This window comes from Talpa occidentalis, unplaced genomic scaffold (assembly GCF_014898055.3).
Source record: "Talpa occidentalis isolate TD23 unplaced genomic scaffold, MPIMG_talOcc4v2.1 talOcc4.7, whole genome shotgun sequence".
NCBI classification, from domain to species: Eukaryota; Metazoa; Chordata; class Mammalia; order Eulipotyphla; family Talpidae; genus Talpa; species Talpa occidentalis.
In genome coordinates this window covers 102192775-102214620 of record NW_023605083.1, presented here as the reverse complement: position 1 = coordinate 102214620, position 21846 = coordinate 102192775, and the positions used below count along the sequence as shown (strand labels likewise).

Below are 21846 nucleotides of genomic sequence, written 5' to 3'. Positions count from 1 at the left end.
GCAGGATAGTGCATCCCAAATCAAGCAACTGTGTCTGCAGTTGCTATTCCTCCTGATTTTCTCCAGTACCCTCTTCCTTATTCAGGCCTCTTCTCAGTCTCCCTTCCAAAATGTCAGCAAAGTAAAAAGATAATCTAGGAACCAGGGAAATGTTGGCAGCTCAACTCACAGAGCATTCATGTCCCAATTTAATAAGGATCTTTTAGAAATCAGAAAGAAATAGGTAAACATTCATATATTCCAAGAGGAAACTTCTCTTAGGAAGAGACTCAATTCTATTCATATTAAGAAATTCATGTTTCATGGCAAGGCAGACCTCTCCTGTCTCGCCCGCTGCTCCCCTCAGCAGTGTATTTCAGCCAATCTGCCTGTTCTGTTTCCTGCTCTGTCTCTGGTGAATCTTCTCACACTCCTGCATATCTGGCCTGTACCCCGGCTCATGTATAAAAATAAATAAATCTTAAAAAAAAGAGATTTTCATGTTTCATGGGATAATCACACAAGCCCAAAACCTGGATCAGCACTTCTGTGGTCTAGCCATGGGGAATACCCCTCCAAGCAAGGGGAGCCTGGCAGTCCACCCATCTTACTCTTTTCCTAGCACTTCCTATTAACCTGTCTCCACACTAGAATGTCAGCTCTCAATCACAGTGCCAGCCACATAATAGGTGCTCCATAAATACACTTTAAAATCTAGTCAGATGAGTTGAACAAATTGAACTCAAGCATGGCCAGAGGCAAGAGGGATGTGTGTGCCATAAGTGGAGGGGAAGCCTATGTGACTGGAAGTGACTGAGCAAAGGGACACAGTTGTCAATAAAGAGTCTGAACACTGAGGAAGGAAAAGGGATACTCTCCTCTCACACTCTTACCTGGCCAAGGGCCACCATTCATTCGTTCATTCATTCATTCATTCATTCATTCAGTAAATGTTCCCTGAACACTAGCCATGTGCCCACTAAATGATGCTCAAAAAGGCAAGAGGGTCTACCCCTCAGAGCTTCTGCTCAGACTGATAAAGCAATCATCTGATACATACTATGAAGGGTAAGAGGCTAGTGGCTGCCTGGCCAGCCTCCAAAAAGTCCCCAGAATCTCACATCTCCTCCCATGGTAATCAGGCTGGATTCTGTGACCCTGAAATGTGGCAGAGTGATGATGTGATTTCTACCTTTATCTTCCAGGTCATTTACTCTGGGCAGCACCATCACGTCATGAGGACACTCAAGCAATGCTCAGTTTTGCAGGGGGCTGGTGGCGGAGGAGGGGGGGAGCTAAGCCCTCCAGCAGACAGCTGACACCAGCCTGCCTGAGGAAGAGAACCACCCTGGGAGTGGATTCTAGCCCAGTCAAACCTACAGGGCAGCCTTGGCCAACCCGACAGCAGCCTCAGGACCCTACCAGCCTCACCCGAAACTGAGAGGTAATAAATGACTTTTAGTTTTGACCACTACATTTTGGTGTACTCATATCTGTGAAAGTATATAACTAGTGCACTAAACATCTGAGCAGCGGCTTGGCTGATGTGAAGGGGCACAGCATATGACAGCTGGGGAAGACTATTTCAGAGGAGGTACACATATGAAGCCCCAGGCAAAGATGGTCATTCTATGATTGAGGTTCAGTCAATGTGCCCAGCCCCAGGGTGAGCAAAAGGGTGAGGGCAGGTGGTAAAGGAGAGCCAGGGAGCTGGCACATACCATTTGAGGGTGATGTGTTAAGGAGAGTGTGGTGATCCATTGTGATTTATGTTTTCATCTTAACACTCTATATACACAAAAGAACAGAAAGTAGGAACTTAAGTGATACTTGTACATTCATGTTCAGAGCGTGATTCACAATAGCCAAAAGGCAGAACAACCCAAGTGTCCATCAACAGTGAATGAATAAACCAAATGTGGTCCACTCATACAGTGGGATATTATTCAGTCTTAAAAAGGAAGGAAATTCTGGGCCTTCCTGGTGGTGCAAGTGGTTGAGCACAGTGCTGAGAAGCTGTCCGCAGCCTCTGCAGTGCTGATTGGATCTCTGCTGGCCGCGGAGATGCCCAAATGGCAAGCAGACCTCTCCTGTCTCGCCTGCTGCTCCCCTCAGCAGTGTATTTCGGTCAGTCTGCCTGTTCTGTTCCCCGCTCTGTCTCTGGTGAATCCTTTCACCCTCCTGCACATCTGGCCTGTCCCCCGGTTCTTGTATAAATAAATAAATCTTTAAAAAAAAAAAAAAGGAAGGAAATTCTGACACAGGCTACAACATGGATAAACCTTGAGGACATTATGCTCAATGAGATATGATAAGGCAGTCAAAAAAAGGACAAATACTGGATGATTCTATTCATATGAGTTCCCTAGTCATCAAATTCATAGAGACTAAAAGAAAGCAGAATGGGGGGGTACAAGGGTTGGGGGAGGAAAATGGAGTTATTGTAAAATAAGTATATTTCAGTTTGGGAAGGTGAGAAAGTTCTGGAAATGGAAGGAGGTGATGGTTGAATGTGCTTAATGCCACCAAACTTTACACTTCAAAATGGTTAAGATGGTAGATTTTACCATGTGTCTGGAGGCAGCTCAAGCTCCTTCTGGACTGCCGCTTGTTCATCGGGCTCCCTTCTCCTCATGGCCCCAGTATGGCTGTAGGCCCTCTAGGCAGGAAGAAAGGTCAGAGGGCAAAACTCAGCCACTTTCCTCAATGGTTAAACAGTCCACACCCCAAATGGTAATAGACTGGAGTTCAACCTGCCCAGAACAGAGGTGACGCTCCACTGATGAGAACCTGGAAGATGGGGCTAGCCCAAGCCACTTAGGAGGTGAATATGCAGAAGGCACTACAGAATGAGCCCAAGGTCATGTTAAATGGAGCAAACAAGTGTGCATGAGAGACTGCCAACTACAGCCACACCCACAGGCATGCACACAGGGCTCACCTGGGATCAGGACAGGTGGAAGACTGGGCTGGACATATGCAGGTATGACACTCCTTCACCAAAAGGTCCAGCTGCCACCCCTACTGCGAAGGACATGACATGACTGGAGCCTGAAAGATGGTGCTTGCACTTGGAATTCTCACCAAGATGTAAGATGATCATGCCCCTCGGAGGTCTCTGCAGACAGCAGCAGCGTATTCTGATGTGTTGGCCAGCCTTTCACAGCCAGTGCCAGTCACCAGCTGACCACAGCACCTCAGAAAGGGCCTTGAGGGCCACCAGCTGAGCACTGGTTAAGTCTGGAGCCCAAACGGTAATAAAGGATAATAGTTTTAGGCCAGTGTGCCTGGGGTTTTTCTCTAGAGGGACTGAAATCCAAGAGAGTGATGTTTACCTTTGTATTTTTCAGCATTCAAAAGAACTGTTTATTTTACAACCTTGATCAATAATTTTAGAGACTGGATGCTGACATTTCATCAAGTCCCATCTCACAGGCAGCGCCCCATGAGGAAGATGCATCTGAAGTTGCTGAGTTTATTTTCCTACTCTGATATGCAAAACTAGATTTGCTTAAACTGTCCCTGTATCTTTACCAGAACCAGGTCAGAGGGAGGCTGCAACTGGGTTTGAGATCCTCTGAGGCAATGGTTTCAAGGAGCCTAGCTATAAAAACTGCTGCGGCTGGGCTCCCCCAGATAGGACACCTCCCTTGAGTGCCCAGGTGGGAGTCCTGAAAGATCCTTAAGCCAGAAGCTGACTTCATGACCAATCTCAAGCTGGACACGTCAAGTTGTGAATGCCCCCAACCCCCACAAGTGAGAGAGTCCTTGGCTGTGGTCATCCGGGGACATAGGCCATGGGCTGTCTGCAGATTCCTGAGGTGAGTCTGGAGGCAGGCACAATCTGCCCCATATTTGTTGTATGCATCATCCTCTGAGTGTCGGGGAAGCCAGTAGTGCCAATGGGGTTCAGAGCACCAGGTCCCAGGGTCCATGGGTCCTTGTTCACACTGTGGGCCAGGCCAGCCACCTCTCTGGTGCCCTCACCAAAGTCTCTGTGGAGAGAGAGGAAGCAAGAGCTTTAGGAAGAATATGATCTGTCAAACCCCAACTCTATCCATGTGGGAAAATGGAGGTAGACCTGTGGCAAACTGTGCCCCTAGGTTGAGGAGCCCAGTTTCATCCTGCTGGAGCTGCCCTACATACAAAGATGCTCTTCCATTGGCACCACTCGCCTGCCTTCTAAGATAGGGAAGGGGCTTCCTAGGGCTTGTGCTGAAGAAGGAGATTCATTCAGTGTATGTAATTCCTGGGGGTCAGGCCCAGATGCCCCAGAAAGGGAAAAGCCAGTAGGGATCATGAGCATCAGGGGGTGAGGTTACCTTTGTTCCTATGAGGCCTAACTTCTGGTAGTTTGGGGTCAGATCACCACCTCCTAGATTCTCAGTTCCATGAAGCTCCCCCTATTCTAAACCTAAACCACTTCATCCTCTAGGTTGATCAAATGCTGGCCATCCCCTGCCCATTCAACCCTGCCTCTATCTATCACTCCTGTCCATCTGGTCTATCCACTCTGACCTGGCTCCCTAAAGCCTGCTTGTCTCTGCAAGGCTATTCCCTCCCAGTAAGATGCTGGCTGTTTCCTTCCCAAAAAGCAGGTTAGCCCAGCCTGTTCACTTCAGGCATCACCTCCTTTAGGAAGCCTGCTAGGATCACTGCCCCCACCTATACCTAGTTTTCAAAAAAAAACTCTAGGGACTAGTAGGAATTAAGAAGTTATATGCTGGTTCAATGATTGAGTGAATCAATTAGAGAGGACAGACAGCTGTGGGCAAGTTCATGTACTTTGGAGCCAGTTTGAATGCACTGTCACACTTTACTAGCTGTGTGATTCTGAACATATTTCTTAAAATGAGATAAAATTACAATGGACCCTGCTAAGATAATTCACTACCAGTCACCCAGCCTTGCCTAAGGATGGCATTTCCAGAGGCCCCTGAGCTTTGTGCTATCAGAGACCCTGACTCAGGGCCTTTCTTGCGTCCCCCTTAAACTGTGCTGAGTGGGGTTTGAGAGGAGCTGCAGGAGAGTTCTGCCCATGTGCTTCCCCCATCTTACTTCCTGCCTCTTGAGCTGTACTGACTAGAATCACCTCTCAGGGTGGCCCTCAAGCTGGCCTCCTCCAGCATGTCAGGGAGCCCTCAGGACATCCCTACTTGGGCTCTCCCACTTCCTCAGTGAGTAGACTCAATTCCTCATGCAGCTCTGTGCCCACTGTGGGAAAGAGAAAACACCCCCAGCCTTAGCCAGGTGTCCGTGGCAAGCACAGGGTCTCCCCTGCACCCTGAAGCCTCATTTTCACCAGCTGTATGGGAAGGGGGATACACAGACCTCCTCCCAGGGGTGATCATATTCTGGGATTGCAATTCTGCCATTCCTTCTGTGAGGAATGAGCATGAGTTCTGGTTTTCTTCCTTTTCCATTTTGTTTTGTCATTTTCGTATCACTATGATGCACTTGAGGGCCCAGAACCTTATGGAGAAAGGAAAGGAACTTCTGAAAGAACAAGGCATAACCAGAGTGGCAGGCACTGGGGCTCCCACAGACAAAGGATCACAGCTGGAAATATGACTCCAAATGATGGGGGAATTCAGAAGCCCTGAAGGCAGAGGCAGGCCAGGAGACCATGACACTATTCTCCTTACTTCTGTATATTTATGAAATTCTCCAAATAAAGTCTGAGGAAAAAATACCCATGAGCCCATAGGAATACTAAAATACTAAAATACTAAAACAAAACAAAATGGAAAAGAAAGAAAACCAGAAGTCATCCTCATTCCTCACAGAAGGAATGGCAGAACTGTAATCTCAGATCACCCCTGGGAGGAGGTCATGGGTTAGAAGGGATGACTCCTCACAGAGTCCCTTCATCATCACTTGACAGTGGAACTGCCAGGTCCTGCTGGGGGACAGGCTAATGGTGTGTAATCTGACCAGCATCAGCCACGGTGCCCCCACCAGAAATAGTCTCATAGAGGCAGTGGCACTAGAGACATGAAGTTGGTCCCCAATGAAGGAGACTCCACAACTGGAACAAGCAGAATCCTGGGTCAAAGGGCACGTGCTCAAAGCTACTAACAGCTTCAGGAGGTGGTTGTATCTAAAGTTCACCTTCAGGGCCTCCCTGGTGGTGCAAAGGGTTAAGCACAGCCCTGTGAAGCTATCTGCAGCCTCTGCAGCACAAGTTCAATCCCCGGCCAGCCAGGGAGAAACACACATGGCACAGCAGATCTCTCCTGTCTTGCCTGCTGCTCCCCTCAGCAGTGTATTTCAGTCAGTCTGCCTGTTCTGTTCCCCAGTCTGTTTCTGGTGAATCCTCTCACCACCACCCCTCCCCACATACACACCTCTGGCCTGTACCCCGGCTCTTGTATACATAAATAAATCTTTAAAAAAAAAAAATAAAGTTCACCTTCAGCCAGGATTACATCGCCAAGTCACAAATAGGCGTGAGAGAAAATGTCCTGACATTGGTTCAAAAATGTCAAAAATGTGTGTGTGTGTGTGTGTGTGTTCTTTCAGAAACAGAGAGAGACAGAAATAGGGAAAATGAGAGGGACACACATAAATGGGAGAGACAGAGAGAGAGAGAAGGCAGGTGCTGGGTGGAGAGTAAGTCAAGTGTACATTGTGGAACCCTCCTGAGACCAGAAGTTTCAACTTCTCTGCAGGTTTGATTATCAAAGTACAGGCACAGGGAGGCGCTTCTGGGGTGCTCAGGGTGCCTGGAAGGACCGACTGCTGCCTCTGGTTCCAGGGACAAGCACTCGGGCCTGGTGACCTGCGTACAGCAAGCAGGGTTCTGGTTTTCAAGTCTGGTTTCCTGCTAAACAGGCCCACACCCTGACCCCTTAAGTCCTCCACCAAACCCACCCACTACACCATGGACCAGTGGATGCCTACGTGGTGAAGCTTTGGTTGTCATGAACCTGGCTGAGCCAGCTCCTGGGCTGTGAGCTGCTATTGCTGTTCGGACTCTTGAGACCCAGGTAAGCAGCCTGCACTGTCTCCAGGTCCTCACCACGCAGCTGGAGCCACAGCTGGGCCACCCTGTAGACAGATGGAGAGGATGTCAGGTGCTTCCAGTACACTTCCCAACCCTGGTCTGTGGCCAAGATCCTGCAAAACCCACGGTGAGCATGTGGGCATCTCAGCCACACAGTAACTGTGGCATCCTAGCTCTGTCACTCAGGATGATTGGCAAATGAGCAGCTCAGCTACATAGCAGTAAAATGCTACTGACAAAGATAGCAGAGAGTTCTAGAGATGGACTGAGCAATGGACACACGATAATGAGAATGTAACTAATACCCTTGAATTATACAGTTAAAAATAGTTAAAACAAGGACTTTTATAAGTATTTTACAACAATTAAACTATACCACCACCACCGCCCCCCCCCCAAGAAGATATAGTGAAGACTAGCTACAGTTTAGCATGCTCCACTTAGCCCAATGTTCCAACACTGAAGAGCACAAGCCACAGACAACTTCTGGCCTCAGTGCCCTGTGAACAGCAAGATGCCACCTCCCCACCCACCACCCCTGGTGCCTGACACTTTCAGAGGCACAGTGGCCCAAGTGGCAGGACCTGGCCTACTTCTGTGAGGTCAGGACCCCAGACCCCAGGCCCACCTCCCAGGAACCTCTGCAGTAGCACCGTGCACTCACCTGTCAGCGCGCCTCAGCTCACTCCTCTTTATACACTTTATCAGGCAGCAGGTGAGGAAGGCCACAGACATGAGAAGGATGATGGCACAGCTAACAATGGAGGCGATCACAGCCACCTTAAAGCCAAAGGTCTCAGATGGTGGCACAGCTGCAAGGGAGACAAGACCAGTCCTGGCATGGCATCCCCCAAACTGCTAGGCCCAGTGGTACTCAGAGAGCCCTGTTCTATGGGCATGCGTCAGTGAGGGGCAGCTGAGGTAAAGGTTCTTGTAAACTGTTGTAGGAATGGGGCTGTTAGGGAAGACTGCCCCTCACAAGGGGCTGAGCAGGATTTTGAAGGTGTAGGAGGTCATGGCACACCAGGAAAAGTTCTTATTGGTGGCTTATTGAGTTCTTATTGAGTTCAGTGATGGCTCCCTGGCTTCCACCCACTGTGGCCAGGGCCCACGACCAGATGGAAGTTGGCAGTTACAATCTATTTTCACAATGGCAAAACCCTCCGGGGCGTACCTGTCTTCTCAGACACTCTCAAGAAGGCTCAAAAGCAGGGAAAATGTCCATGTTTGGGGTCAATGGGCCTTCAGCCCATAGCTGTGCAACCTGCCATTACTATCAGGTTTCAAAGGACAAAAAGGTCATAGATCTTAACTTGAGCACTGCCACATACATTCCCCTATAGTGGACACTGGTGTCCCCTGTCCCCAGGACTCCTAACCCATTCTGGTCAACCAGAATGAAGACTACATATTCTGTGGGGCAACTTCTAGCAGCCTCCTGGGGATGCGGGGACATGCCTTTGCCCTGCCCCTTACCCAGTGTATTTCATCACTCTGCCTGTTCTGTTCCCCGCTCTGGCTCTGGTGAATTCTCTCACCCTCCCATGCTTCTGACTGTACCCAGGGCTTGTATAAATAAATAAATAAATATTTTAAAAAAGAAAACTAGACAACCATCTTCTCCCACAGACTGGGAGACCCCACTGGGCACACTCTGACCTTTGGTGTCCCTTAATCCTAGAATTTTGGCACACGGATCAAGATCTATTGCATGAATGCATGGAAGAATGAAAGTATGGATACAGCTTCCCACTGAAGAGACAGCTCTGACTCATACAGCACAAGCAGCTTCTTGGAGGTGACAGGCTAAGTCCTTGGCAGAGCTAGGATCTGGGACTAAGACACACTGTGGACATGGATTCCAAGGGGCCACCAGTCACTATCCCACAAGCACCAGCATCAGGACCCTATATGCAGGCCCAGCTGTGACTCACACCCACCACACCTTGTCTGTGGACACCCACATCATCCACAGAAGGGATCAGGTTCCCTCCCAAAGACAACTGAAGGGGAGTGGGCCTCACACTTGCACACAGGGGCCACTGAAGACCACTCGGCGATATTCCCCTTCCAAGTACAGGTGAGAAGGCCGGACCCCAACATCTGGTGCCCTGAGGGGCAGTGGAACATGATGACAGTCCCCACAGAAGTGCCATTTCCACGAAGGACTTGGATGGTGCCCCGCGGGGGTGGCTGCACTTGAGCACATGTTCCTAGGAAGGGAGAGCAGAGAGGTGACATGAGAACCCTTCCCTAGAGACAGGACTTCCCTCCTGGAATGGGAATGGGGCACTGCTGCCCCAACAGCCACACGATACTCCAGAGGTCCCAGGGCCACCCAGACCATGGGAATGGCATCTATGTAACCAGAGGCCTGGGGACAAAGGCAGAGCTGATCCCTACTTTGAGTGAAGTATAGGTCTTCTAAAGACCATGGTGTTGAAATTGAAAACACATCAGAAGACATAAAAGCAAACACATAGTAATTATCCAGGCATAGTTCCAAAGGCCAAATCAAGGAAAAAAAAGAAGGGAGAGAGAGATCTATAGACTTGATGGCATGAAAGCAAAAATTTGTTACACATGAATAACTGAAAAACAAACTTAGATGAAAAGCATTAGGGAAAGATATTTGGAGAACACAGGGCAAAAGTTCAAACCCTTAATTTATGAAGATTTTACACATCAATAAAAGCTGAAAAATAAGGCAATTGGACCAATGTGTGAACAAGCAATTCACAAAGGGATGTACACAACCATGAAAAACGAGAGCTGATCTTTTATTCCTCAGCTTGGAAAAAAGTAAAATAAAAAAGACCATGGAGGAAGTCACCAAGGCTCTGGGAGTGGCTTCTCTTGGACTTTGCTGGTGGGGACTTTGGTAAAGTATATTAAGAGCTTTATATTGTATGTGTGCCTAAGAAACTAGCCATAGGAAATAATTATGAAGAGCTGCCAGAATTCCTTTACCAGGATGTTTGCCTCAGAACCCTCCAGTGTAGTAAGAAGGTAGAAGCCATCCATATCTCCAGCACAGGGACTGTGCAGTGAATCAGAGTACACCCTGACACATACATGCACATGTGTGCACAGACAAGCGCACACACATACAAGTATGCACTTGTCATGTGCCCTTTGTCTGGCAGCCCTCGCTTAGCAAGAGGCATCAAGAGGCAATGTGCTGTCAGAAGTGTTCATGTTCACAGTGGAATAGTCCTGTTGCCAGCAAATGGCTCTGCTGGCATCCCTGTGACCTCTGATGGGCATGCAGGTTCTACCAGCTGTTGAATAATAGCAATGTGGCTGCTATAGATGTTCTGAAGTCTGAGTACAAGAAGCTCTTCTTTCTGCTTCTCTGGAACATTCTAATTCTGAGCACTGATAATGGACAGAGCAGCTAGTCCTAGAGAACAGAGAAAACTGGTTTTGTGGCCTGTGCCTGCAGTAACACTGTGGGGACCTCATGCCAGTGCTGATCCCCTCACAAACAAAGGCACCTGGTGAGAGTGATATGGGGACAGCAGGCTACTGAGGACCCGTCACTCCACAGTGGATGAGGGCAACCTGTCCTCTGTCATGGTTTTCCCCTGGGCACCAGGCATAGGTGTCCTGCTGCCCAGTTGACCCAGCCGTCCCAGCAGACTCTTATATTCCCCAACCTATTTGACATAAAGCTGCTCCAGCTTAACTCTGATGTTAGTCCCCAGCCATTCACACAGAACTTGGAACTGGCCTGGACTCTTCCCAATCTACAGGAAACCTTGTGGGCTCTGCTTTCAACACATATCCCCAGGACATCTGTGCTCGCTAGAGTGTCTCTCAAAATCCATGTCCACCTGGAAGCAGCCCAGATAGACTCCATCTGTGGGACAACCCTCCCCTACCCCATCTCACGCAGTCTGTGGGGACAGAGCATGTCCAGGTCTGCCCAGTCCAGGTGCTGTTATTGGGATGGTGCACATGCATGCTCACACACTTGTACCACATTTGCACTGGCACTTCACATATGTGCACACAACCACCCTGTCCAGAGGGGAAACAAAGCTCAGCAAATCAGCACCTTTATCCTGGCCAGGCCAGCTCTGCCACACTCAGAGGAAGGATGTTAACAGGGACCCAGACTTCAGTCCCCACCTCACACCCTGCTGCCAGGGAAGCTGCCTGAGTCCCTCATTATGGCCAGCAACATTAGGGGACAATGTTTGGTTGTGCTGCATAAGCTGCATTTAGTCCATCCCCCAGCTTGGCCTCACTAAGAACCTGGGTGTCCCACTAGGCTGAATGCAAGGAAGAGTGTGATCTTGGGGTGGCCTTAGGAGGGTCAATTTGGATGGCTGCAAAGCAGGCCAGGCTACCCAGATGGGGCCCTTATGGCTTGGGAAGGAGGTTGGGTAGAGTAGAAATCGATATAAAACATTAGGTGTCTAATGGGTGCTTCACTGTATTGCAGCTCTATAGAAGGGCAGTCCCCCTCTGCTTCACAGGTGGGGAAACTGAGGCACAGTGAGGTTTGATGACACACCCAAGGAAGGTGATGGGTGAACCCAGCTGGGGCCAGGGCTGCCACGAAGACTTCCTTGTGTTGGGAGGACTCAGATCTCCTGTTCCCAGGTGTCCAAAGTCAGGATCAACGCTGACAACAGCAATGCAGGTCTGACAGAACATTCTAGTCAAGAAGTGTCTGCATTCCTCATTGCATGTAGCAATCAAGAGCATCCAGAGGACATCCAGAGGAAATCACCTTTAACATGAGGAAACCTAGCTCAGAGGGGGTGCTGACCAGCCAAACACTCACAATAGGGCAGTGGTGCTGGGTGTGTGGCTGAGTCCTAATTTACCAGAACAAGGATGGGTTGGATTATCGGCAACACACGTCACAGAGGGTGTTCGGTACCAACAGAGACAATAAAATCACAACAGAAAGAATGGGCAAGTTAGAAAAGAAAAATGATTCAAAGCCAGGGGGCAGAGCAATTAGGCAAGGAATTAATAAAAGGCATCCCCCTGGGAAAGGGAAAAATAAAGCCTCTCTATTAGATAACATGATCTCACATTAGAAATTTCTCATGAATCTGCTCTAAGTCAATAGGAACTAAAACATGAGTCTAGCAGGGTTTCAGGGTACAAGATCAGCACACAATACCCACTGCATTTCAGTACAGTAGCAGTGAGCAACTGAAAATGAAATTAAGACCACAATTCCGTTCACAAGAGCATCAAGCAGAGTCAACTATTTACGAATAGATTTCTCAGAAGATGTGCAAAACTTAAACTCTGAAAACTACAAAAAATGTTGAAGGAACTGAAAGACCTAAATAAATGGAAAACATGACAAGCTCGTGGGTGGGAAGAGCTGACACTGCTCAGGTACAGTACTTAGATTCTACTCGGATTTGCTCTTCTATATACTCTACATGACCCACCCAGAGCCAGGCAGCCACCTTTGCAGAAACTAATAAGCTGACCCTAAAATGTAGATGGAACTGCATTTTAAGAGCCAAAACAAAAATAACCTTGAAAACAGGTTGCACATGACGGATACTTCCCTATTTCAAAACAGCACACAGCCACCGTGATCAAAACAAGACACACATCAAGGCAACGGAATGAAAGAAAAAGTCCAGAAATTAACTCATATTTACAGTCAACTGATTTTCGACAAGGCTGCCAACACAAGTCAATGGGAAAAGAACAGTTTTCAACAATTGGTTCTGAGAAAATGATGTCTACATGTAAAAGAATAAAGGTGGCCCGCTTCTTACATCAGATACAAAAATTAACCATCAAGACCTAAATATAAGCACTAAACTAGAAGACTTACAAGATAGAAGACTTACAAGAAAACATTGGGGTAAATTTTCATCACCTTGGATTAGGCAATAGATAGAACACTGAAAGGCAAAAAACAGAACAAAAAAAAATATAAACTGAATTTCATTAAAATGAAAATTGTGTATCAAAGGACATAATCAAAGTGAAAGGAAAACCCAAAGAATGCAAGAAAACATTTGCAAATCACATATCTGATAAAGTATGTGTATCTAGAATGTATATTCACCGAATTATTAAAAGATAAATAACACAACTTAAAAATGGGCAAGGGATCTGCATAGAAGTTTCTCTAAAGATTCACTGCCCTTGCACATGAAAGATGCTCAGCATCACAGGTCTTTGGGGAAATGCACACCCAACCCACAAGAAGGGGCCCCGTCACAGACACCAGGCCAAAGGGACACCAGGTGTCCTCATGCTGCAGACAAGGGACCTCATGCTGCAGGTGGGAATAAGAGACAGGACAGCCTCTCTAGAACTTTCTCCAGCACTTACACAGAGAATTTCCACATGATGCCACAACTCCACTCCTAGGTCACATACCCGAGAGAAAGGAAAATACCCAAGGACACAAAAGCCTGTACTTGAATGTCCACAAGAGCTAAAGAATAGCAACAACCCAAATGTCTATGAGCTGATGAATGATAAATAAATGTGATCCATCCCTACAGTGTGATAGTTGGCCATGTAAAGGCGCAAACTGCTGACACCACAACATGGATGAACCCTGAAGACACAATGCTAAGAGAGAGAAACCAGACACCAAAGACCACATACTATCTGATCCATTTATGGGAAATGTTCAAATAGGCAAATATAGAGCCAGAAGTACATTAGCGGTTGCCACAGTCTAAGGGGAGGGGAAAGTTGAGAGCTGACTGCTAAGGCCTGTGGGACTTCTTTTGGGGATGATAAAAGTGTCTTAAAATTGTTGTTGGTTGCACCCCTATGTTTATAGCAGCACTGTTTACAATAGCTAAGCTTTGGAAACAACCCAAATGCCCAAAAATAGATGACTGGATCAAGAAGATGTGGTACATATACACCATGGAATATTACTCAGCATTCAAAAAAGATAAACACATGCAATTTGCAGCAACATGGATGGCACTGGAAGGGATCATGCTCAGCGAAATAAGCCAGAAAGAAAAAGAAAAATACCGGATGGTCTCACTCATAGCAGGAATCTAGAAAACTTAAATAAGGGACCAGGAAAATGAATAACTATAAGAAAGTGAAAATCAAAATCAACAAAAAACTATGAACCAGAGACACTCTATGGGGGGTGGAGGGCAGGGAGGGGAGGGTTTGGGGTCAAAATAAGGGGGTCGCAATTGTATGGGGAATATAAAAATTTAAAAAAACTATATTAAAAAATTGTTGGTGGTGATGGTGGCACAACTGTGTGAATGTACTTAAAACCATGAAGCTGGGGCCTCCCTGGTGGCGCAGCGGTTGAGCGCTGGGTTGCGAAGCTGCCGGTGACCTCTGCGGCGCCGGTTCGATTCCTGGCTGCTCCCTGGCCACCAGAGGAGGGTCCCGCATGGCGCGCAGACCTCTCCTGCCGCCCGCTGCTGCCCTCAGCAGTGTACTTCGGTCCTTCTGCCTGCTCTGCTCCCCGCTCTGGCTCTGGTGAATTCTCTCACCCTCCCGCGCTTCTGACTGTACCCAGTGCATGTACAAACAAAACAAACAAACAAATAAATAAATAAATAAATAAAACATGCCTCTATTAAAAAAAAAAAAAAAACAAAAAACCATGAAGCTGTACATTTTATATGTATAATTTAAATGGTGTCTGGTATGCTAATTATATATCAAGAGAAACACTTATATCAATCAAAGAAATGCAAATCTAAAATCTAGCAGACTTTTTGGCCTCTTAGCTTGGTCAAGATTAAAAACACTGACCCACTGGTATGGAGGGAGGGTACACAATGCCTAGGGTAGAGGGGAATGGGGGCAGGCAGGTGCCCCAGCAAGCACTGAGCTAAGCTGGAGGCCCTCGAGGCAGAGCAGAGGACACTGCACCCACTCTGTGCACCCCCTCCACAGGATACTCCCTAACTCTAAATGTGAGCTGGCCATGAGCCATCCAATGACCAGTGGTATACAGTGGATGCCAACTTTGACCCAGTCTGATTTCTTAATTAACCACCACACTGTCTCCACTGGCACCAATGCAGGAACAAATGAGTGAATGAATGAATGGGCAAGGGCTTTGGCCAGTGGTTCCCTGTGGAGAACTTTTCTTTTCCAGGACATTTGCTGTCCTTCTGGTCAGGGAGGTGAACGTGTGTTCTGGAATCAAGTAGATATATCAGGGCACCCATGGGTCAGTCACGTGGCCCCTTCCCCAGAGTCACCAGGCAGCCAACACTTCCCAGTCCTCAATTTAGAGCTGCAACTTCTCCATTCTTCCGTGGTTAATGTATTTTCTTTCTCTCCAGCCCCATGTCGCCCACAGGGAGGGGAGGACTCGAGGTGGAAGTGGGGAATCAGCAAGGGCAGGCTCTGGGGGCACCCTTGGCTATTCACCCAGAATCTACACCAGCAACTGCTGAGTGAAGGGAGGATGGGAGTTCACCCTTTAAAGATACAACTAGAACCTCATCATAACACAGGGTGCCTTGAGGGTGGGCAGGGGTGGCAGAGGTATGAGGAAGCAGCCTGCTGTGTGTTCAGGGCAGCGGGGTGCGGTGGTTACAAACTCTTTCAATTCTGCAGTACATCTGAAAACATGTAAAACCTTGGGAGAAAGCCTGGAACGGCACTGCTGAACGTAACTGATCCTGCCCGCCCGTCTACCCAGCAGCCAGCCAGTGCCGCTTACCTCTGCTGAGCCTGCTCCACCACATCAATGGCCTTGGTGTGGGGCACAGACTACAGCAGAGGTTTCCAACCCCAGGCAGCAAGTCAGTTCTGCAGTCACACAGCTGGGAGTCCTAGCCACCACTCAGGCCTGCGATCCACCTGTACATGCTGCAGCAGGCAGAGAACGGCAGGGACCAACCAAGAAGACATGCAGCCGGTAAGGCAGTCACCACTGCGGCCCTCCTGAGTCCACACTCGCATCCTGTGCTGTTTCAAGTTCCGCTTTGGTGAGGGGCCTGGCCTGCACCACACTGCGGGAAACTTCACAAATGGGGTTCACACATCTTATAGAATGGAACCGTCCCCAAGATGCCCAGAGGACGTTCTGCCTCTGGGAACCTTCCAAACAAGTGGGAGGGTAGGGGGTGCCCCAGAGCAGCAGATGCCCCACGGGTAGCTAGTCATCTGTGCACGAGAGGTGGCCCACCCTGGGTTCCAGACATCACAGGAGCCCTGCTCCTAAAGCACGACTGTATGATGGGCTCCCTTAAATATGAAAATGAAAGATCTGGGGAAATAATTGTGGGGAGGAGGGGAACAAAATGGAGGGGAGGAGGGGAACATGCCTGCTCTGATCCTCTGCCCACCAGGAGGCAGTGGGGGCTGGGATTGGGGAAGGGGCTGGTGAAAAGGAGAGAGGAGCTGGGTGGCTGCTCTGCTGGACAGACCCTCAGTCCCTTCCACCAGGCTGACTGTGCTGACCACTGCAGGTCCTAGACCCAGTCCTCACCTCGCTCAATTCAACTTTCCATCTGCAAAATGGGGTGACATGCCCCTCCAGGGTCACAGGAAAAGCAGACCACCAAGTGAAGACCTTTGAGTGCAGGAACCATTCTAGAAGAAGGCTTTATGCCACATCCCCACCTACCAGTACACAGGCATGGGGACCTCCACCTGCCACCCCTGAACCCCAAATTCCCCAATTCAGGGGCCTAGCAGACTGCTACCTTTCATCCCTCAAACCCCCATTCCAGACCCAGGGAAGACCTCTACCTGCCAACTCACAGACCCTGAGGCCCCAGCCCACACACCCAGGATACCTCCAACTGCCATCTCCTTAGGTCCCAAACCCCCAGTCCATGGCATGGGCCTAGGAGACCACCTGCCTCCCCCACTCATGGGCACAGGTGCCTTTGTCTTTCAGTCCCTGGACCTGGAAGACCTGAGAAACTTCTCTTGGCTGAGCCTGCTTTCCAGGTAAGGAAACTGCAATCCACAGAACCTCTTCACCTCAAGTCCCCAATGTACACTACCTGTCCCCCACCAGACTTTCCACCGCAATGCACAGCCAGGGTGGGGCAGGGAGGAGCCATGGTTCAGGAACAGCAGGGGTTTCAGACTGCCTTCCAGGGATGCTCCAGGAACCACCAAGACCTGGTAGATAGGCAGTGGGCCCAGAACCATGACCCTAACTTTGTACAATTAGCCTTTGCTCATGTCCTCACTACTCAGCCTGCAGACCCTTGCTTCCCCTTGATGAGCAGTGGTGGCACCAAGCCTCACTGCCCCCCCATCCAATCCAAAGATCCCAACACTCCTTGCTGAGGCAAGGCTCTACAGATGATACCCCCCAGCTATCCTGTCCTTCTGCCCACCAGTTTCCTCCAGCCTTTCTTAGGGGAACCTCCATACCCCTCAACTGATGTACTTTTCCTTGGTACCAGTTATGACCCTTTTGTCACAATACACAAGTAAGTCATAAATAAGTGGAAAAACAACAGAAAAAACAAAGGGAATGTACTTGATGCAAATAAGATACAAACCAGAAACAAACTCTATGGAGCAGATAGGACAGTGGAGAGGACAGACCCCCATCTGTCCACCTCCTGCTGCTACTCCTACTCCTCCCCCAGCCCCCAGAATGATCCCTCCCATCCCAAATGCTGAGGGGCGCACAGTCTCACCAGGATGGGCTCCTCCCCCAGTCCCCACCTCCCCCAGCAAGGCCAGGCCAGTCTGCAGGGTAAGAACAATCATCACTTGTTAATATTTTATCTGGAACTTTGAACCATAGGTCTGCCCTCCCTCCTGGCACTCTCCCGGGGCCCAAAGGGCCCCCAAACCCTGACCTCATTGCTGGAGATCAGGTAAATCAGTTATCTTTGACACTAGTCTGCTATGGATAAGAGGTACAGTGATGGGGAGAGGCAGGTCACTGGCTTAGCCCCAGAGAGGGATCGCTGCCTAGGTCTTGGTCTGCTGAGTCTCAGATTCCCCAAATATGAAAGAACTCTCAGGAATTTCTTGGAGAATTCAAAACAGTGACCGGCACATACAGGAGATATACTGAAAGTGAGACCTCCTCACCTATAGCAATTATGCTTGGGGTTCACACCAGACCAGGCTATGGTCCAGACTGGTCTCCCAGGTATCTGGAGCTTAGAACAAAACAGAACTGGGACACTTCTAACAGGATGAGTGCACCCCAAATCTCCCAGGGGAGAACATCAAGGCTCCAGGGAGGTCAAGGAGCTTCTTCCATGCAGCAGTTCTGTCAGTACCTTGGCAGGGGGCTATCGCCTGCCTGGGGGCACATTGGTCCTATTCTGAGTCCAAGTGCCTCACTCTGGTCCTCAGACTCTCTGTAAACTGGGTTGGGTGGCGTGGTAGGGGGATGCCCATAGACCAGGCCCCCTCATCTGCCTGCCCACCAGGTCCTTCCCCCAAAGTCCAGGTCCTTCCCCCAAAGTCGTTCCGGGGGTGGGGGTGGGGGTGGAATCATCTCCAGCCTCTGGAACCTCAAGTCCTTACTCCCACTCCACAAGGCCAGGTTCCCAGACAATCTTCCAGATCAGGGAGTACTACTGGTGAGGGAGTGTTGCCCAGGGGGCTGGGCCAGTGGAAGCCGCAGGCAGTGCAGGGCCTCCCTCCCAGTTGGTCCTTCAACAAGCACTTAAGCCCCTGCTAAGTCAGCTTCCCACACCTGTCCTCCTCCCTTCCCCCACTGCCAGGGGAGAGGAGGGAAGAATCTGGACCCCATATCTGCTCTGGGAAAAGCAGAGGAACACACCCATTTTAGGTATTTTGGGAAAAACATACAATCCGCTGCTCTTTTAGACAGTGCTAAGCTGCCTCCAAAAGACCTCCCCCCGCCCATCACTTTATTTCACAGTCCCACAGGCAGAGGTGGGTGCCCATTTCACAGCCCATGATGGGAGCAAGGGGTGGAGGAATTCAGAGCTCAGTATTAGCCCAGGGCTAAGCTAGCAGGGCTGGGGTGGTGCCCTTGGCCCTCCCTAACACTTTCTGGCCTTGTCCACAAGTATGGGGGCAGGTTTACAGCACCAATCACTTAGTACACAGGGAAACAGAGGCACAGTACAGAGAGACTCACCCCAGGTCAGAGAGGTAGTCCCACCTGGAAATTCTAGGAAGAGCTCATGAGGCAGAGACCCCTAGGGCTCAGATATGGAAAATGAGCTGTGACAGTCTTTTGTGTGCAGACACAGCAGGGCCTCCCCTCCCAGTCCTAGCTGATTTTGGGCAAGCACCTCACTAGGCATCAGCCTGCTAGGGAAGGGGGGGAGGGTCAAACACAACAAGCTCACCCCACCGGGCTGGGGCCTCAATTCCTGCACTGGAGTTGTGCAGCTGCTCTGCTCAGTGGCAACTTCCTGAACCTCAGTTTCCTCACCTGTGAGAGGGTGGATGGCGTCATTGTTTCAATCCTGGCAGGCTGCACCCCTGAAATGACCTGGGCCAGCCTCCCCCTCCAGGTCCAGCTTCCACCCGTGCACAGCAGACTCCAGCACCTGGCCTGGGGCACATATGTGCCAGACCCTCACGTCCAGTAGAGAGAGGGAGCAGTGTGCCCACAGGCGAGTCTCAGCGAGGCTGCGGCACTGCTCTGGTTTCTGAAAGGGTTGGCGTTAGGCGCATTCTTGGAGCAAAGGGGGCATGAGAAACCCGGGCTTCAGACTCATTACTACGCCTGAGCCAGGGCACGAAGAAGAAAACTCTTCAGAACATTCTTGAAATCAAACAATTCAAGTAAAATAACAGTTGGTCCTCCTGTCCTTGCTGAGATCCTGGGGCCTTGGAGGCCCCGCGACGGCGGCAGCCGCTTCCTCCTCCCAGACTCAGTTTCTCCATCTATGAACTGGGGTTGGGGAGACCACCCAGGAACCAGGGGCACCTCCCGCAAGGTCTGGCAGGTTGATTCACCCAGTTCGCAGCACCGACTTCCACCCTCCTCCCCTCCCCGGCGCCGAGCCTGAACTATTTGGAGCCCCCACCCCCCAGGCGGTGCGTCCCTCCACCCGACTGTGCGCCCCCACTCGCGGCTTCCCTGTCGGTGAAACGGGCTTAGAACCCCTCTCGCTGCCCATGGCCCCTGACCTCACCTGTGTTGTTCGTCGGGGCTAGGGTAGCGGACCACGCGCGCCCCCGGGTCCTCGCCCGGCGGTGGAGGGTCCCCGCAGCCCAGCGCATCCTACGCGATCTTCGCGCTTGGCCCGCACTGCCCGGCAGGGGCCGACGGGGCGGGGCGCCTCCGGACCCGCCCTCCCAGACTTGGGGGCGGGACCGGCCCCTGCGGGAGCCCGAACCCACCAGGAGGCTGAGCCCCGCCCAGAAGGAAGAATCTCTCCCCCCCGCCCAGAAGGAAGAATCTCTCCCCAGCCTAGCGCGCGCGGCAGTCTTTGCCCGGCACCTCTCGGGCCAGGTGTCCTGAGGTGAGCCGCACATGTGAGCCCTATCGGTGGCATTGTGGGCCAGGACCCTTGAGCTGGGTGCTGATGTTGTAGCTCCTCACTGATCCCGAGGCAGGATGCAGAACTCTGGGGTCTGGCCCAGGACGCCCGTGCACACACCCGGTGGAGCTGCACTCTCCAGGTTCACCCTCAGGCACAGCTCTCTCTGCAGAGGCACTGGCTGGCGGGCCCTTCTTCCCCCACCGACGCCACCCGCCTAGCCCAGGCTCTCCGCTGTGGGCTGTGGCCAGGCTACCCAAGGGCTCACAGACCAAAAACCTGAGCTAGGCGCCTCAGGGAGGATTCTGAGCACTTGCCCCGCCCCTGCAGCGCTGGAGGAAGCCGTCTGGTTCTGGCAAACTACGGCTTAATGCAAAGGCCCTAAAGTCAGAATATTTTGGGAGATTGAGGGAGAGCCAGCGGGCCTGTGTGGCTGCCCCAGGAGGTCCTGGGAGGAGGGCACAGGTGAGTGGGGTTATCTCTGGAGGGCTTGGCAGACGGCAGGAAGAGGTGATCTCATGGGACCAGGGAGTAGAATTCCAGGAAGGCAACCCCTCCATACCTCTGCTTTCTGAGTGTGCTGGAAACTAAGGTTCAGTGTGATAGTAGGTGAGCCCTGCCCTTTTCTGGGGCAGGATTGCTTTCATCCCAAAATATCTTGTTCCTACTTCAGATTATGGGCCACATAGGGAAGCCAGGGGAATACAAGCACCCATAGAAGCCCTGGTCCCTCCAGACCACAATTAGGGATCACAGAACTCCCTGCCAAATGGTTCTAAGCCAATGTCTGAGGCATACATGACTGTTTGGCTCTGTCCAGCCCCCTGTGCACATGGCTGGGCCCAGGGCAGCTGCTTGTGGGTACATGGACAGGGCTAGGAGAAGAGATCTGAGCAAGGTAAATTGAATTACAGGATGGGGTCTGTTAGCAAGCTGCCCACATCACCACGCTCTGGCCCAAACTTCCAGGACCCCAAAATACTGAATTTGAGCCTGACCATTTAAGTCAAGGCATGTAGGGCTGCGGTTACCAGGCACCACAGGCTGGACCTTGCAGAAATAGAAGTCTAAGATTAGGGCCCCTAACCCTTAAAGATGCAGGAAGGCTCTGTCCTAAGCCCATCTCCAGTTCCAGCGCTTCCTTGGCTGTAGTAGAACGGCAGTCTTCACAAGCCATTTTGTTGCTACTTTCTTTGGTTTCATGTTTTGTGTGTTCAAGCATGGGTGTTGGGCCCGCATTTGTTAGCTGGGGGTGGACTCATACCTCTGTCACGCCCTACAGGAAACCATAAGCCTTGTCACGCCTCAGAACACCCACTTGCTGCCAAAGCAGTCTTCAGAAGCAGTGAGAGGCATCTGGGCTTGTTTTTGGAGGTGGAACCTTGACTGTATGAACTGTGACCCGGTCAGAATAACCATTTCTGAGGCCTCCTGGGAAGCCCCAGAAACACTAACCACATGCAG

General features: G+C 50.4%; 1 protein-coding gene across 1 annotated transcript; it reads right to left on the bottom strand.

The window, feature by feature from the left end:
* Positions 1–1789: 1789 nt before the first annotated feature.
* SUSD3 (sushi domain containing 3) lies at positions 1790–20133 on the bottom strand. The gene is made up of 5 exons (XM_037494081.2): positions 20035–20133; positions 9010–9198; positions 7650–7797; positions 6883–7029; positions 1790–3974 (listed from the first exon to the last, which is right to left on the bottom strand). The coding sequence occupies exons 1-5, from the start codon at positions 20120–20122 to the stop codon at positions 3758–3760; spliced, it is 789 nt and encodes a 262-aa protein (XP_037349978.1). The 5' UTR covers positions 20123–20133; the 3' UTR covers positions 1790–3757.
* Positions 20134–21846: the final 1713 nt, after the last annotated feature.

Coding starts and splice junctions, on each gene's coding strand:
- SUSD3 (XM_037494081.2), bottom strand. CDS start 20,122: ATGCGCTGGGCTGCGGGGACCCTCCACCGCCGGGCGAGGACCCGGGGG. Junction 7,030..7,649: donor GAGCTGAGGCGCGCTGACAG/GTGAGTGCACGG, acceptor ATCTGTCTACAG/GGTGGCCCAGCTGTGGCTCC. Junction 3,975..6,882: donor GACAACCAAAGCTTCACCAC/GTAGGCATCCAC, acceptor CTCTCTCCACAG/AGACTTTGGTGAGGGCACCA.